This window comes from Thunnus maccoyii, chromosome 20, assembly GCF_910596095.1.
Source record: "Thunnus maccoyii chromosome 20, fThuMac1.1, whole genome shotgun sequence".
Lineage (NCBI taxonomy): Eukaryota > Metazoa > Chordata > Actinopteri > Scombriformes > Scombridae > Thunnus > Thunnus maccoyii.
In genome coordinates this window covers 4229675-4246853 of record NC_056552.1, presented here as the reverse complement: position 1 = coordinate 4246853, position 17179 = coordinate 4229675, and the positions used below count along the sequence as shown (strand labels likewise).

The 17179-nt window shown below is 40.7% G+C and overlaps 1 protein-coding gene across 1 annotated transcript; it reads left to right on the top strand.

Moving 5' to 3' along the window:
• On the top strand, positions 1 to 5733 carry kcnj2a (potassium inwardly rectifying channel subfamily J member 2a). The gene is made up of 2 exons (XM_042398562.1): positions 1 to 179; positions 2431 to 5733. The coding sequence occupies exon 2, from the start codon at positions 2676 to 2678 to the stop codon at positions 3957 to 3959; it is 1284 nt and encodes a 427-aa protein (XP_042254496.1). The 5' UTR covers positions 1 to 179; positions 2431 to 2675; the 3' UTR covers positions 3960 to 5733.
• Positions 5734 to 17179: the final 11446 nt, after the last annotated feature.

The following is a 17179-nucleotide window of genomic DNA, read 5'->3' as shown; positions in this document are numbered from 1 at the left end:
GCGAAGCACATTATCGAGAACCCGGTCCTCCAGAGACATGAAGGAAGTTTCACACTTCATCTTGTTCGGCCAAAGTAAATAACAAGCGCGCGGAAACGACGCCGTGGATAACGGAGGCCAAACACGTCTGGATTATATTTCTCCAAACTGATCCAAACCGGTCCACACATGAGCAACAGGTAGAGGAAACATGACTTTTAGGCTTCATAGAACTACTCTCTCATATGCTTTTAATGTGAAATATGATGCCTTTTATAAGAGCTTTACGCACATCACAACCGTTATCTTTCAGAAAACAACCGCTTATTGTGATGGTTTCAACGTTATTCTCCGGGACACGCGGACTTCCTGACTTTTACGCACGACTTCTGCGGCCACATCTGTCAGATAACGCGCCAAAAAAAGTTTCACTTTATTAGATCACGATTCGTCTAACTTCTTGTTTTTTTTTAGCATTTTTTTAAGAAAAATATGAATTTGCGATGGCTTGAATTGAAAAGTAAACGTGCATATGTCTCAGGCAGAGGGGTGTGTGTGTGTCTGTCTGTGTGCGTGCGTGCGTGTGTGTGTGCGTGTGTGTGTGTGTGTGTGGGGGGGGGGGGGGGGGGGGGGGGGGGGGGGTGATTGCATCAGAAGCCTTTTTTCCCCCGCACCTGTTAACATTTGTCGGTGGCATTTGGTGCAGAACTGTCTCTCTCCTTACAGTCAGATAGCTACTATTTAATAACTGTTTAACAACATAAGTGTACCGATAACAATCGTTATTAGTGTGTTATTTATGTATTTAGGAATTTTTGTCCACCGTACGTTAAGTTTCCCTCCAACATCTGTCAAAGCACTACTTACTTTAATGCAAAAGGCAAAAGTACAGATCTGGCTATACTTAATTTTAACAAAAGGAACAAAATCAGCTGCGTTGTTTGTTACATTGTTTACATATTTGCCCTCATGTGAGGATAAAGCATCCTCAGTAAAGTGCATGCATATTAGATGCTACTTGGATGAAACATCAGTAGCTGTTACTGAAAGTAATACAAATGCGACATGTGATGTGGTGTATATGCAAAAGCCTTGCATGCAGTCAAGTTCTGAGTTATACTATGGTTTCACAACTAAAACTGGCTGATGCAAACATTTGTTGCCATGTCACATATTAGTTTCATGTGTGTTTGACACTGTAAAGACCTCCAGGGCTGAAGAACTTTCTAGTTTCCGATTCATCTTTAAAGCTCGTGCCTCAGAGAGAGAGAGAGAGAGAGAGAGAGAGAGAGAGAGAGAGAGGAATATAATAAATAAATAACAAAGAGAGAGAGAGAGAGAAGACAGAGACTGCAGCAGGTCAATTTAGACTTTGTTGCTAGGACAGCCAAAACTAATGAGACGTGTTTTAGTCGTGCCGGATTAATCCTCACAGGACAGCCATTATCGCGGCACAGAGAAGAAATCCCAGAGGGCTGTCGGAGAGTCAACAAGCTGTGTGCATCTCTTCTGTGCACAGACGAAGCTCGCACTTCTATCAAACAACAGACCCTGAGCACTGAAGACGAACGTGATGTCATTTATAACATGCTCCTGTTCTGCAAAGATGAAAGCTGACAGAAAAACCTGCTTATCACTGATAAAACCGCTTCATAAAAGTGCCTCCTAAGATGGTCATCTTTGAGATTGAAAGTTTCTAGAAGCTGATGACAACAGTATTACATTAAAATCAAGTTGCACATGCAAAACATCTTCCATCTCTCTTAAATTTTAAGAAAGAAAATGGAATAATAATGCACCACTGAGCATTAAGCTTGAAATCCAGACTGGACAAAGCTTTGGTTCAATTCATGACACATTTTTTTCTTTTTTTTTTTTTGCTGAATTTTTCAAAGGATGACATAGAAAGACAAAATATAAAAAATGCATATCTGAGCTTTCTCAGTTTAAGTTTTTTACAGTAGTGCAAAAAAACCAACAGTTCATGGGATCCTGTAGAAACGCTGTAACCCACAACCCTGCAAGAAATGATCAGGTCAGTGCAGGGCAGCCAAGAAAAACAAGTCGACTTTGTAAATGACCAATAACGGGACCTGAGTGCAATTACTGTGTGTCCTCTCTCAGTGAAAGCTGAAATGTTAGATCAGGGTTAAATATCACTGTTTTTGTTCGTCATTACTGGATGAAATATTGTTGGCACGCAGAGACGAGATTTTCCGGCTCTTGGGTTTAAGGTTTTTGATGGTTTTTCTCAGGCTGCACGCACGTCTGACTTCAGAGCGATGAAGTTATCAGTTCTGACATGTCATATGACCATGTTTGGAAAGCTGCTGCCTATTAAACATTTTGATAAAGCTGTAATTAACAGTCTTTGACATGGTTTTATAAAAGTTTGTCTGATCTATCTGAAAGCTGGTTTATCTAACAGGTCTTCTGTTTTATTCATTGCAGATGAGCTTGATGAGGTCCAGTCACCTGATGAAAGAGGAGTGACCACTTCACCCTCCTCTTGGTTGCACTTCATATCGGGGCCAGTGAGGCTGAAGAGGCTTCCCTTCAGCCCGCCTCATTTTGTCACCATTTCCTCTTTGAGTTGGTCCCCCAAAAGTGTTTCAAAACTGTTTCTCCAACGCTTTTTCCAGAAACTTAGACTGTTTTCCAAAGCAGAAGCAGCACAGCCCTCCCAGACAGAGGTGATGGGAAGTGTGCGAGCCAGCCGCTACAGCATTGTGTCATCAGAGGAGGACGGCATGAAGCTTGCCACTATGGCAGTACCCAACGGCTACGGGAACGGCAAGAGTAAGGTGCACACAAGGCACCAGCCGCAAAGCCGATTTGTAAAGAAAGACGGTCACTGCAACGTTCAGTTCATCAATGTGAGCGAGAAAGGGCAGCGCTACTTGGCTGACATCTTCACTACGTGCGTAGACATCCGCTGGAGGTGGATGTTCATCATCTTCTGTCTCGCCTTTCTCCTGTCGTGGCTCTTCTTCGGCTGCATCTTCTGGCTGGTGGCCATCTTCCACGGGGACTTGGAGAATGACGCCCAGAAGTGTGTCTCCAACGTGAGCAGCTTCACCGCTGCCTTTCTGTTCTCCATTGAGACTCAAACTACTATTGGCTATGGCTACAGATACGTAACTGACGAGTGCCCTGTTGCTGTCTTCATGGTGGTTTTCCAAAGCATCGTGGGCTGCATTATTGATGCCTTCATCATTGGAGCTGTCATGGCAAAGATGGCAAAGCCCAAGAAGAGGAATGAAACTTTGGTTTTCAGCCATAACGCCACTGTGGCCATGAGGGACAACAAGCTCTGCTTGATGTGGCGTGTGGGAAACTTAAGGAAAAGCCACCTGGTTGAGGCACATGTGCGAGCGCAACTCCTGAAATCCCGAACGACAGCAGAGGGGGAGTACATCCCCCTTGATCAGATGGACATAGATGTTGGCTTCGACAGTGGAGTTGACCGTATCTTCCTGGTCTCCCCCATCACCATCGTCCATGAGATCGACGAGGACAGCCCCTTCTACGACATGAGCAAACAGGACCTGGAGAACTCTGAGTTTGAAATCGTGGTCATCCTGGAGGGCATGGTGGAGGCCACCGCCATGACCACGCAGTGCCGCAGCTCCTACGTGGCCAGCGAGATCCTCTGGGGCCATCGGTTCGAGCCCGTGCTCTTCGAGGAGAAGAACTACTACAAAGTGGACTACTCCCGCTTCCATAAGACATACGAGGTGCCGAGCACCCCGCTGTGCAGCGCAAGAGACCTTGCAGAGAAAAAATACATTCTCTCAAACTCCAACTCCTTCTGCTACGAAAATGAGATGGCGCTGGAGAACAAAGAGGACACGGACGAGGGGAACGGGGGCAGCGTTGGGCCCGACGGCACCCAGACAGACAACATCTCAGAGACTGAACACAGCCAAGCCACGGTGCCGCTGGAGCCCCGGCCTCTGAGACGAGAATCAGAAATATGACTGTTCAGACGTCAGACCTCATGTGAGAGATTTTATAAAATCGCCTCTCTGCTCCGAAAGGCACGACGAGCCGAGCTGGGCCTTGGGTAGAGGACAAGCCGAACGGTACTGCTGTGGGAAGCGGCGAGATTTAGGACTTTGTATGTAAGAGTCTTTTGAGCTTCGACTACATACAGTATGATAAAACACAGCACTATGAACCATGTGCATATTGCAGGAAGAATTCTCCATGAAGTCCCCACGAATGTGTGCTCAGTGTCTGTTGACTGCAAGGTGACAGAGAGGAGGAAGGAGGTTGAGATGACTTGAAAACTGCAGGCATGTCTCAGTTTCTCTGTCCAGCAAGACGCTTTCAGGAAGGTGGTTTTTTAAAAAGACGTATTCTCACCTCTTGAGAATATATCCTCAAGTGCTGCTAGAAAATAGTGGAAGCTAAACAACCAAAAAAAAAAAAAAAAAAAAGGCCCTTACAGATGTTTTCTTTTTGACACTTTCTCATTTAGAACCAAAGAGTACACGAAAGGCAGATGTCTGGAACAAAGAAGGTACAACTAGAGTATTTGTTCATGAGCTGGTCTCATAGCAGACATCACAGAAGAAGAAAGAAAGTTCAAACAGTTTTTAGAAAACTCTTGTCTGATTCTTCAGATTTATGCTTTGTTGATCTGGGAGACCGTTCATTGCTGGTCAGACTGATGGAAACATGCCTGCTCGTGTCAAGGGAGTCGAGCAGGGTAGTATTAACACCATCAAACTGACAGAAATCATTAATTTAAACTGAGGCGGGGGTAATATGAGAATCTGAATGTTCTTAAAAGTGCTGCTATGATGTTGCTTCTTCTTTTTCTTTTTTTTTCTTTTTTTTTTACGGTTGATAAAAAATGCCAAAGAGTATTATTATCATAGTTATGTGTTTCTTAAAACAACACCTGATTAGATTTGGTACAGAGAAGTAGAGCGTTTAGGAGTTTTAATAAGGTTTGTTTTCAAGAAAGTGTGTACAGTTTTTTTTTTTTTTTTAACATTGATCATCCTTATCTTGAGCCACTTCATCAAGCCTTAATCCGGAAAGTCAAAAAGGGGGGAAGTTTACTGTGGAGAGCAGTAAACTAGAACGACAAGTTCTGTAGTGTTTGCTGAACTAAAACAAATATTTGGTTAACGGCTCACTGGTGTTTGGAGAATTTGAACCAAAAAGTTGATGGTGATTTAAAGCCAAACCTGCTTTAAAAGTCTTGAAATTGAAAATTGTATATGATGAAAAGAAAACTAGATCTCCTCTCTAATGTCTGAATCTGATACAGTGTTATGATTGGAGATTTCAAAGTAAAATTGTCTTTCAAATATATCAAATTTTTGAAGCCTTTTTCCCTTTTTTTTTTGTTGCTGTCAGCAGACCACAGATCGGCCTACTTCTTTATCAACACTACTTGAGTTTTCATTGTAACGCTCTCATTTTACTTGAGAATGTAAGATTTGAAAAAAAAAAAAAGTTCAAAGCCAAACGTACTGTAACCCTGGCTTATGAAGGCGTACTGCACAAGAGTTTGCATCAATACAAATTTATATCCTCTATCTTTTTTTAAAAAGAAAACCGCGACGGAAGGCCTCCAAGGCTACATAGATCCTACATGTGTAAATACCTCCCTCCCTGTTGCAGTTATTTTGTATCAGTCTTCCAAATGTACTGCAAAACCACGGAATGTACAGATTTTTGTATTAATATTATTATTATTATTGTATATGATATTATATTGTTCTTTTTTCAATAAAAAGTCAGTGGACAATCAGAATCCTGCCGTGTTGCTTGTGATAAAAAGCAGATAAAACATCTTCATCCTGAGGAAGTTTTTTTACAAGATTTACAATAACAGATCAGATTAGGTCGAGTCCAGTCAGTTTTATTTTCATAAAACTCCACAAAAAAAAATCCTTTTTAAACAAAAGGGAGAAAGATCAGTAACAGGAAGGTCAGAATAGACTTGTGTTCTTTAGGATTAATAAAGTTGTGCATCCATCTGTTCTGGTATCTTGCTTTTGAAACAATATGCACTTTATGAGGAACTGCAGGAAAACAGAACCAGTAAAATGAATAAACAGTGGTGAAGGGTAAATACAGTAGGTACTTTTTTGTACAGTTCTGAGGTACTTTACTGCAGTATTTCCACTGTACGCCCACTCTACTACATTACAGAGGGAAATATTGTACTTTTTAGTTTAGTTTAGTGAATGTATTTGTATCAGACACCATGTACAACACACATATTAATCTCAAACAAAGAGGAAACATGCTTTGTACCAGATTTAGCTAATTTCCATCTGTAGTCTCTGGGCAGGTGAACAGAAACAATAAAACACAGCAAAAACCATCATCTCCACTACAAATGGACCAACAACCTATTGGCATCCATGCCGGCATATGCACACACACACACACACACACACACACACACACACACACACACACACAATAGCACACTTAGGAATAAATACAAAGCAGAATACAAATATCAAAATATTTCATATATCCAAAGTTATAAAAACAGGTCGTCAAAATGTCAAGTTAATGCTGACAAGACTGGAAATCTGTGCAGGTTTTCAGATTGACAGGGAAGCTTATTCCATTCTTTAATGGCTTTAAAGGAAAAAGCAGATTGTGCAAAAGGCAAAGCCTCGTTTAGGGACGCTACATTCTCCCCTTGAAGCAGACCTTGAAGCTCCGCTCATTTGCTCAGAGCGGAGCTGAACAAAGCTCTTCAGCGGTGGAGGAGCAGCCAGCAGTTATGGATTATTTTATGCACTAAACGGACATCTGAATACAAAAATCGAGCTGTCAAAGCTTAACGTTTTATATTGAACGAGTACATTACAATGATGATACTGTTGTGATTTCCTATCAGGGCTTTCAGAGCTTGTTTGTAGTGAACTAACTGGTTTTTAAGACAGGCTTGTTTGCCTGAGACCAACATGATGTGCAGTAATGAAAATAAGAAAAAAAATTATTGCATTCAAATATATCTTCAACTGTTAATATGCCTTTTGAATGTAAGAGTGGAATCTAGAGGAGCAACTAAGTATTTAAACTCATCAACATGTTTTATCTTTTGTTCATCTATATAAAACTCTTTGTTTTTGTTTATTCAAATCTCAATAATCAGAGTGAGACATGAGTAACTGAGCCGCACTGCAACTTTTTCCATCGTTAATGACAATTTGGCAGCAACTTGTTGAGTGTGAGCACATAAGACCGTTGTGTCGTCTGCATACGTCAGGGTCTCCACACCCTCCATCACACACTGATGGAAGATCAGTGATGTCTGATCATGTGTTTGACAGCTGCAGTACCTACATACTTTGATGATAAAGACTTTACATACAAAACATATCAGCCACAAATATGAATATGATGCACTGTTATAGATGAGCTCCATCATGAATGTAATTTGATTACAGATTCTCAAATGTGATTTGATGTTTATATGATTTTGATATTATTTGATATATATCAATCAGTTGTAGCTCTATACTATAAAAAAAAGAGAGGAAAGAAAAACAGAAAAAGATCTTTTGCCAGTAAATCACCTCCGGAAAATGTATTTTAGTTATTTAAAAGTTGTATGCTGGTGACCTATAAGACTTATAAGATATGATATGACAATATTTTTTTATGTTAAATCATGTCAAATGTAAAATCAGTATCTGTAAAGTAACTAGTAACTCCAGTCATCAAATAAATGGAGTTAAAAGTACAGTGTAGTGGAGTTTAACATCTTTCAAAAGTACCACTAATTCAAAACTATACAAGTATCTGAGTAATGTATGCAGTTACTTCCCACCTCTGAGTACTGAGCAAAGACGAGCAGGCCGATGTAGCTGCAGTGTGTTGAAGGGACCATGTAGAGTCGTGTCAGAGGCCTGAACATCTCCTGCAGCGGCAGCAGCAGGAGCAGCTGTGACACTAACCAGCTGCCTCGTGCTGCGTTCTTCGCTGGCGCGGGAGGGATTAACACCTTCTCTGTTCACTTGTATTCTTGACACACGTTGTGCTCATCCATCCTTCATCCTGTCTTCCATCCTCTCTCTGTATTTGTTTCTCTCTTCATCTTAATGTCAACTACACTCCGCTGTTGTTCTCTCAGGTTTGAATCCAGTCGCAGCTGTGAGACTGAGTCATATGTTCGCAAGTGGGATTCAAATCGGATTGAGTCACTAATACCCCATTTACACCTACAGTACACAATGCTGGCTGTAAATACAAAGAGCCATGAATCTGATGTCATCCAGATAATGTATCCAGATGCAGATCACATGTTAATATCAGGTGTAAATGGGGCCAAAAACAAGCGTTTTGTATCCAAGTGCAGCCTCACAGAGCTGCTGGCATGACTGTAAGATTCTTAGTTGTTTTACAGCACATTTACTGTTTTGGTTCAGTCTCAGTGCTCTCATCAACCTCGCCAGGCAACAGCTGCAAGAAAACACTGATAAACCCATGACCTGTTTTCTTTTTCCTTTATAGTTTTACCTCAAATATTTAAATGAAACAATCTGAGCGAGTAAAATCACTATTTGGTTTAATAATTGACAAATTTAACATGTGATAAGGTGTCAGAAGTAGACTTTTCTTCTTTTTAAAGGGGCCACTGCTCTAATGCAGCTTCTGTTGTCCTTTTATTACGTTTGTTGATGTCAAATGGCTGCATTTATATAGCACTTTTATCCTTTACGGTGTTTCTGCTGCTCACTCACCCATTCACACACACACCAACGGTGGCAAGTTACCACGCAGGGTGCTGGAGCAACCGTCTGGAGCAATGTTGGTTTCAGTATCTTGCCTAAGAACACTTCTACATGCAGACAGGAAGAGTCAGGGATCGCCCTTCTGATCAGTGGACGACCTGCTCTGCCTCCTGAGCCACAGCCACCTATCAAATATGCATAAAATTCAACCGAGGTGCATTTTCTGATTAATAAATGTACTCAAAATGAATAAAAACCAGCAGGATTCAACTGTAACTCGTGCTAAGTGATCAGTTCTTAGAGAGCAGAGAAAGAGGAAACTCTTGCACAGCTCCTCAACTGCAGAGACAAAAAAAAAAAAAAAAACTGGACGTCAACCCAACTCCATGGAAAATTCCTTGGTTTACCATTAAGGAAGACTGACACTAAAGTCAACTTCTGGAGTCAGAACTCCAGAGTTCAAGCTTTGAATGTGGTGTGTGTGTGTGCATGTGTGCATGTGTGTGTGATCCATTCATCTGACATAAAGCAGTTACAGTATCTGATTCATCTGTATCATTGTGAAAGGGGAAGAGAGAGAAAATGAGTCAGATTATGTCTCATAGAGGAAGTATGAAACAAATATCCTGATTATAATAAGCATCTGAAACAACTCTAAGTTCACATTTTGTTTTGAACCACAGCAGACGAAGCAGCACAGGATGAAATGGAAAACGTATGAGCAAAGTATCTAAAAAATACAATAAGACATAGAAGAAAAAAAAATCCACCTTATTTATTTACTTTTTTGTAAACAAACCCCTTTTTTTTCTGAAGGTGGCACCAGTTTGTCCCTGCAGGGCGGCACTGGTGGGAAAGTAAGGAGTTACTTTCCGGTCACACCATTTAATATTGCATTTATTTATTGAATTATTAATTTAAAGTTGCAACCAGGAAAGGCACATTGAGGTTACTTCCTGTACAAAAGGAAGAATAGTGCTACATTGTTAAGAGCTGTGCGGGGTTACACTGTGGCAGCTCTTATTGCTGTAGGTGAACGTCTGTGTTTCTATTGTGCAGCTCTGCTCACTCCCTGTTTATGAAAACAATAACAGTGTATATCAGTGGAGTAAACACCCAGAGGTAATGTTAGGCCGACTTCCATTATTCCTGTGTAAACCCCTGAGATATCAAGTATCCAAACAGTTTACTTTTTATCGCTATTTATTTGTGTTTTATACATCACGCTCTGCAGCTGATTGAGCCTTGTTCAGTTGTTTCAGAGCTGCAACTGTAATCTGGAAACAACAATGTTGGACTAAAAAGCTTGGACCTGCAACACAAACACAATCTGTGCTCCTGAACTATAACCGGAACCGCTGGCTTTTATCGGCGCTTCTGGGAACTTGACTTTCAAACAGACTCAGCTCTCGTCCAGACCTGTGATCCTCGCTGTGTTTTGTCTTTAGCTGAAGCGAAGTCTTCCTGCTTCACACGGACCCCCGCTTGGCCAGACAAAACCACCGACACAGAAGGTGGACAGCTCGAAGCTGCTCAGATGCTTCTGTGCAGTAATGATTAAACTACCAAACTAATTATCACAGTTTACTGAGAGTTACAACACATCTGGACTGAGTGGAAATTCTGACTTCCCATTGCAATACTCATGACGACATTTTCCCGCTTCACACTGTCAATTACAACTTTCCTCCTGCGTGTGCAGTACTTCACACAACAATGGCAATGAAAACTTCAGTTCCTTGAATTCCATTATAACTGGAACACAGATATTATCAGGTATAATCTGGGAACAAAGAACACTGAGGTGTATAAACCTGTGCTTGAACTGGGTCAATAATCACTGGTATGGCAAAAGCATGTTGGATTTCTGAACCTTTACTTACTACTTTTTGCAATGTGAGAGTGAAGAGTTCAGAGACAGGAAACAGGGGTAGAGAGGGAGGTATGACGTGCAACAAAGGTCCACGACCTGAATCAAACCACGCCTGTTGCAGTTGTGTGGTTTGTGTCTTAATCGGCGTCCCAGTAACACCACTCCCTGATGAACGTGTGAGGTGTGCAGCACCACTCAAAAGTTTGGATGCACTGTTGTTTAGTTTAGTTGGAAAAGCTGCTGTAGAGGGACTTCAGATGGATTTAGATTTGGAGCTACAAGTATCACACAATACAATACTGATCACGTAGGATACATCCATCTGATGTTGATTAGGTGATATTAACAGGTAAAATCAGATGGTGAACTAAAGTCAAAACCTAGTGGGACTGATGTTAACCCTTTGTGCCAAGTATACAGTAAACCCAACTTTAGATTCCTGCTCATGCCCCCAAGATCCTGTCATACAGTAGTAGTAATTTGTACCCTCCAGTCAATATTCAAGCCTGTCCTCCCAAGAAAAATGACACTATAAGTTGTAAATTCAGTCGGCAGAAACAACCTATAGTTACATTTGAGTGACAGACGCCTAGCCGTCTAGCAGCCGTTGTAATTATGACCCAGAGAAGTGACGCAGTTCAGATGACGTCTGTATATGGTGACTTCCTTATTAGGAGGAGGTGGGGCGGGTGGATAGTAGTTAGATGGCAAAAAGTTGCAAAAAGTGGACTTAGCTGCAGGAGACCACTGTTTGCTTCCCATTTCCAACCGCAAGTCGGGACATTTTTAAAAAAAAACCATAACATGGTGTTTACTGTTGCCATGACGATAAAGATTGCCTAACTTTAAGGAAGGAGTGACCACGTTTCAAGTGAACATTTTAACGCAAACGATGATCTTTCCCTAACTCTAACCAAGTGGTTTTGGTGCCTAAACCTAACCAGGCCTTAATCACAGCATGGTCACCTCATTAAACATAATTTTTCAACAGTGATTTGTGACTGTTTTAGAAAGCGGCATATTACGCTCCAATGGGTCGTTCTGGAGTAGGCAAAGGTACAAATTACCTATGTGGTTGTTTAATTTGGAGGACTTGTTGCAATATTCAACATTTTTTAATTTTCATAGTCCAATTCAAGCACTGCTGCAAATATGTAATTTATTACCTACAAGAAAACAAAGAGGTTATTATTCAGGCCTGTTTGCTTGTTAGCAGAGTATCCCAAACAAAGATTTCAATACAGTTTGGTGCAAAGTTCATTATGAACTGGTCAGTAGATTGGTAAAAACATCATTAGCGTGTGTCATTCCTCCGCGTCGCTATAGTGGTAAACAATGAAGCTAATTCTTTCCAAGCTGCGTCCTTCTTGGCACGGTGATGATAACAGCTGGAAGACACATCATACAAACAAGGCTTCTGCTGCAACAACTCAACAGGTTTTCTTCTTTGTTGGAATCCCAAATATTTTGTTTTGCTTTTGTTACCTTCATCATTGGGTTTAGTGCCAGTGTTGCGTCATTTCATCAGTGCGTCATTTCCTGCTGCATTCCTATGGGTTGGTTAGAAGACGAAAGTGGTAGCAGCAGTCACATTCTGAAATGGTGACAATGGCCATCTTTGAACCTCTCTCAAAGTGCAACCTAGGACCACCATTTTGGAGCCATGGCCAAATATATCTCTACGTTTCTTTCATGTTGGTCATCTTTTGTCTGGGATAGCCCAAAATTGCAGAGTTTGTAACCGGCTTAAGTGACTAATGGGGACAATAATTTTTGAAATTGGTCCAGTATTGACTGAGAGCGCTGCAGCCAGCAGTTGTGAAACAGGCTGCAGTGTAATCCAACGGGCCAAGTGGCACACCGTCAAAGTACATCCACTGAAAGTGCTTGTTTTTGCCACTGACAGGCTCAGATTGTTATTATACGTGTCTGACAACATTATGGAAAGAACTATACAGAGAAATAAAACATTTTTCTTTACCTTTCACTTGATCCGGTCTGTTTGTTATTATGTCTAACCAAGTCTCGCTCAAGGAGAAGTCTCTTTCTGACATCTCACGAGAGTTAAGTTGTTGTTGAAATCAGCTAAATACTCAGCCATGGAGAGAGTTGGAGAGAGGAGTGCTGGGAGGAGTTTGTTGTGTTGGAGTACAGAAAGCGTAGCTTAGTGTTATCTAAGAACTCAACTCTCGCAAGATTTCAGAATGAGACTTCTCCTTGAGCAAGACTTGGTTAGACACAATAACAAACAGACTGGATCAAGTGAAATGTAAAGAAAAACGTTTCATTTCTTTGAATGGTCCTTTCCATAATGTTGTCAGACATGTATAATAACAATCTCAGCCTGTCAGTGGCAAAAACAAGCACTTTTAGTGGACATACATTGACGGGGCGCTATTGCCCCAAAGGATTGCATTGCAGCCTGTTTTACAACTGCTGGCTGAAGCGCTATCACTCAATACTGGACCAATTTCAAAAATGGTTGTCTCCATTAGTCACTTAGACACAGAAAGATGGGAAAATAGGGTCCAGGTTGAAAAATAGTGAAGTTTCCCTTTAACTGACTAATACTTCAGAAGTAGAATTTTAATACAGATTTCTTAACATTTTCTATACCATTATAGCTTCAGTGGGTGTTTGCACCTTTTGAGTGCTTTGTAACTGTCTTCAAATATTTAAAATGTTTTAAAAGAAAAAAATGTTTAATCCTTTCCTCTCATGTTATAAATACCACATGATATCTGGTGCAGGATTGACAGTAATTGCCTGATCCAGGAACACGTGTAGTCATTTCATTAATAATAATAATAATAATGCTGAAGTTTACAGTGAATCCCGGCTATGCAGGCCAGCAGAGCGATGGTGGAATTTTCCGAGGCTCTGACCATCCAGTGGACTCAAAAGCCTCGCTGCCTCTCGCTGGAGCTTTACTTTGAAGCTCTGCCAACTGCTGTTGACCCGTCTTTGATGTGACGCCAAACACTGTCACCATCAGAGACAAAACCCCTGTCATCAGACGGCACATAATCGTTTTCTCCTGAACCGTAGCCTCTTCTGCATTCACTGAAAAATTTCTTATCATCGCTGAGATTTTTTAGCAGCGAACCACTCAGCCGTTCAGATCCTCCTGCATGAGCCCTGAGTAACTGGCATACTGCAGAGGTCTCCCTGCATCGGTGGCATTATTTGGCAAAATCCAGAGCAGTGGGGCTGACAGATTGGTGCTTTGTTATTTTTTCTGTTTATGTTGTCAACAAACAGGTCGCAGCCAATGTCAAAGGAAGCTCAAACTGAATCCTTGCATTTAAAATGTTTCAAAAAAGTGTCTAACTCCTGACTTCTTCTCTGATGCAAAAGATAAAAAAACAACTTCAGCAGCTTTCTACTTTTAAATAGGTTAAACAGACGGTTAGTAAACCATATGTTATTATTACGTCACATCCTGAATAATTCATCAGCCTTCACGATACTTTTCTTCCTCGCGTGTTGTCCTCTTTGAAGGCAAAATTAGATCTCCCGTGCTGCTGACCAGATGAATCATATCCCTACAGACGCACCTCCATTTCCTGCATCTGCTTACTGGCAGCTACACCACATTCAACAAGATGCCAAAGCATTTCACACTTTACATTCATAGACAAAAGCAAAACAGGTACAAGGTTAACCCTTGTTCCTCTGCAGTGTCTGTTGCATCATATCTGTATTTTTCCTTAAGAGCTGAGCCAAAATAAAGAGGATGTAAATCTATTCAATGAAGCACAAGTCCAAAATGTTGCATCTCAACACCCTCCCTCCATTCAGACGTTTGTTTTTCTTAATGATAGCTGACTGTGATTGTTTATCTTCACTGTGCAGAAAGATGTATGTTCAGAGTGTTTTCAAATGAATCTGCAGAGGGAGGAAAGTTTCTCTGTGCAAACCTTAAATCTGAGTTTAAGACATGTACCTACAAGCATGATTTATGACATCACATCTAGTTTGGAGCCAATAATGGTCCAGTTTGCAAGGAGGATACGTATTTTTTAGAATTTTTGGTTAGTTAACTACACTTTTTTGTTGAAAAAACAATTATAATTATTCAAAGCAGAGTATTTTCATATGTCTTAAAACATGACTGGAGGGGACCTATTATGGTCATTTCCAACTCTATATTTTTATTCTGGGACTGAGTAGCTTTGCATGATTCACAGTTCAAAAAACTCCTTATTTATCTTATACTGGCCATTTATGCAGCCCCTCAGTTCAGCCTCTGTCTCTTACAAGCAGTCTTAGCTCCTGTCTCTTTAGCCCCCCCCCCCCCAATGACCCCACTCTGCTCTGATTGGCCAGCTTTCTGGAAGCCTGCCGAAGGGCAGCCATATCAGAGTCGTGTTAAGATACCGCTGATGCAAACCCAACATTTCCTGCTTTACTGCTTCATATTAAAAGCTTTTACATGACCAAAAAGTCCCATCTTAAAATGTGAGGAAATCCTTTTAAAAAACCCACGATCCATACCAAAAATTAATCACTTGTCTCTTGACCCATGATTTCTATCAAATTTTACAGAAAACTGTTGAAAAATATTTGGGAAGTCCTACTAACTAAGAAGCACCAAAGAGGACAGAAAACAATCAATATTAATACTAGATGTGTCCTCACTGCTGGAACAATTGGTCAATCGACAGAAAATTTATTGGCGACTATTTTTATAATCTATTAGTCATCTTTCAAGCAAAAACTTCAAACATTCTCTGTTCAATAAAACTGTTTCCAAAAAAGCAAGATGTTCTAGCAATCAGTGATGAAATAGACTACAGACTTTAATTTTTCTTAACTAATAACTATCCATTTGTGATAATCTTTAAAAGAAATCAGCTGATGAACCAAATACCACTTAATATCAAATATAACTTGAACACATGCCAAGCATAATTTGGTGATAATTTTGGTGAAGTGATCCTCTGGAGGTCACATCTGTTTTGCAAACTGTGACAGGATTATACCTACATTTGACCTGGCACATGCAGTCTAACCTTGACTTCTCTTCAGTGGCAGTGGTAACCAGGGTTAATGGGACACTGGGGGTGGAGGGGGTCACATTAGGTGCAGCCGCTCTCAGCAACCTGAGCCTGGCAGAGGGGCTTTACTGTTTGACAGATGGGGTTATCCTCATATTTAGCCTCGAGCCTTGAGCCGGAGAGATTAGCCTCTTTCAAGCACGCTGACAGACGAGGAGAATGTAAGAAACATTTTGGGATACAAAGCTGCCAGTCAACCGTGATTTGTGATGAGTCCCATAAGACAACAAGCGGGGTGAGAGACGTGATGCATGAGTCCAAACCTGATTCTGCCTCTGAGCGGTGTATGTGTAGAAGACTGTGGACACTTCATGATGAGCACTGATTTCAGGTTCAAACTGAGCTAAATTTGATTGAAAAGCGAACTAATTTTATATGACATTATGTTGTTAAAACAGCATTTCAGTTATGATATTTCAACGTGTTATTAAGATGTGCTTCACAAGAAAATATAACCATTATATCAACACTGAAATAACAATCATCTGTAACCTAGACACTAAGAAAAATATCTAAACTTTTCAACAAATGTAGCCAGATTTTAGCCCAACATCTAGGCATCCTCTGACCTGCAAATTGACAAATCAATGCTCACATGGGTCTTTATTACCTAAACTTATGACTATATTATATATACAGTCTTACTACTTATACTCTTCTGTATTAAAATGCTTTTGGCCCTCAAGACATGATCAGCCACAGAATCACTTCATGCCACTGTGATCCATATCCTAACGGACAGAATGAAGATGCAAAATGTCAGAACTTTTATACTCTGCCACTGCACTTAAAATTCAACCGTTTCTTGAGGTGGAGCATTTTATGCCTTTATTTGAGAAAAGAGATGACAGGAAATGAGAGGAAATTCACACAGCTTGCTGGCCAGACTCGAAAAGGTGCAGTTTCACAAATGATTGTCACTCGAAAATTCCAGATAAATTTGTGAGTTCTGCTGTCCTGTGTGGGTCACAAGTATGCTGTTTCTTCAGATTAGTTAAATGTGTTCAAATTAATGCGACTACATTGTAAATTTCTCAAAGAACTTGCAGCACAAAAAGCTAGCATAGCACTGTAAACAGAGCTACATTCATGCACATGCTCAGTGGTGTCTGCCTTACACAGAACTACTCTCCAGAGACTGAAAACACGTTCGCTATTATTAGTCTTTGGAGCCGTTTCTAAACAAACTAACGTGACCAAACTCTTCATAATGAAAAAACTAGTGCAGCAGTGGGGCTCAGTGACGTGTTTTTAATAGTGTTTGGACAACAACGGAGGTCTACGGCACAAAGGAATAAGATATATTAGGCTTTGGATACACACACACGATACTTGTAAGTAGATCAGTTCATTGCTGGTTTGTCTCTTCACATGAGATTTGTTGACAGTAAGAAAAATAGAGAAATTCGCCAGCCTTTAACTTCTACCTCAATGTTTTTATGTATATAGCCTTGTACCTTCGACTTTTTATCAAAGAAGCAGATATTTTCTGATGCAGTTGTTCATCTGTTGTACTGATGATTCGACCAGGAGAGTTTATGTTGATC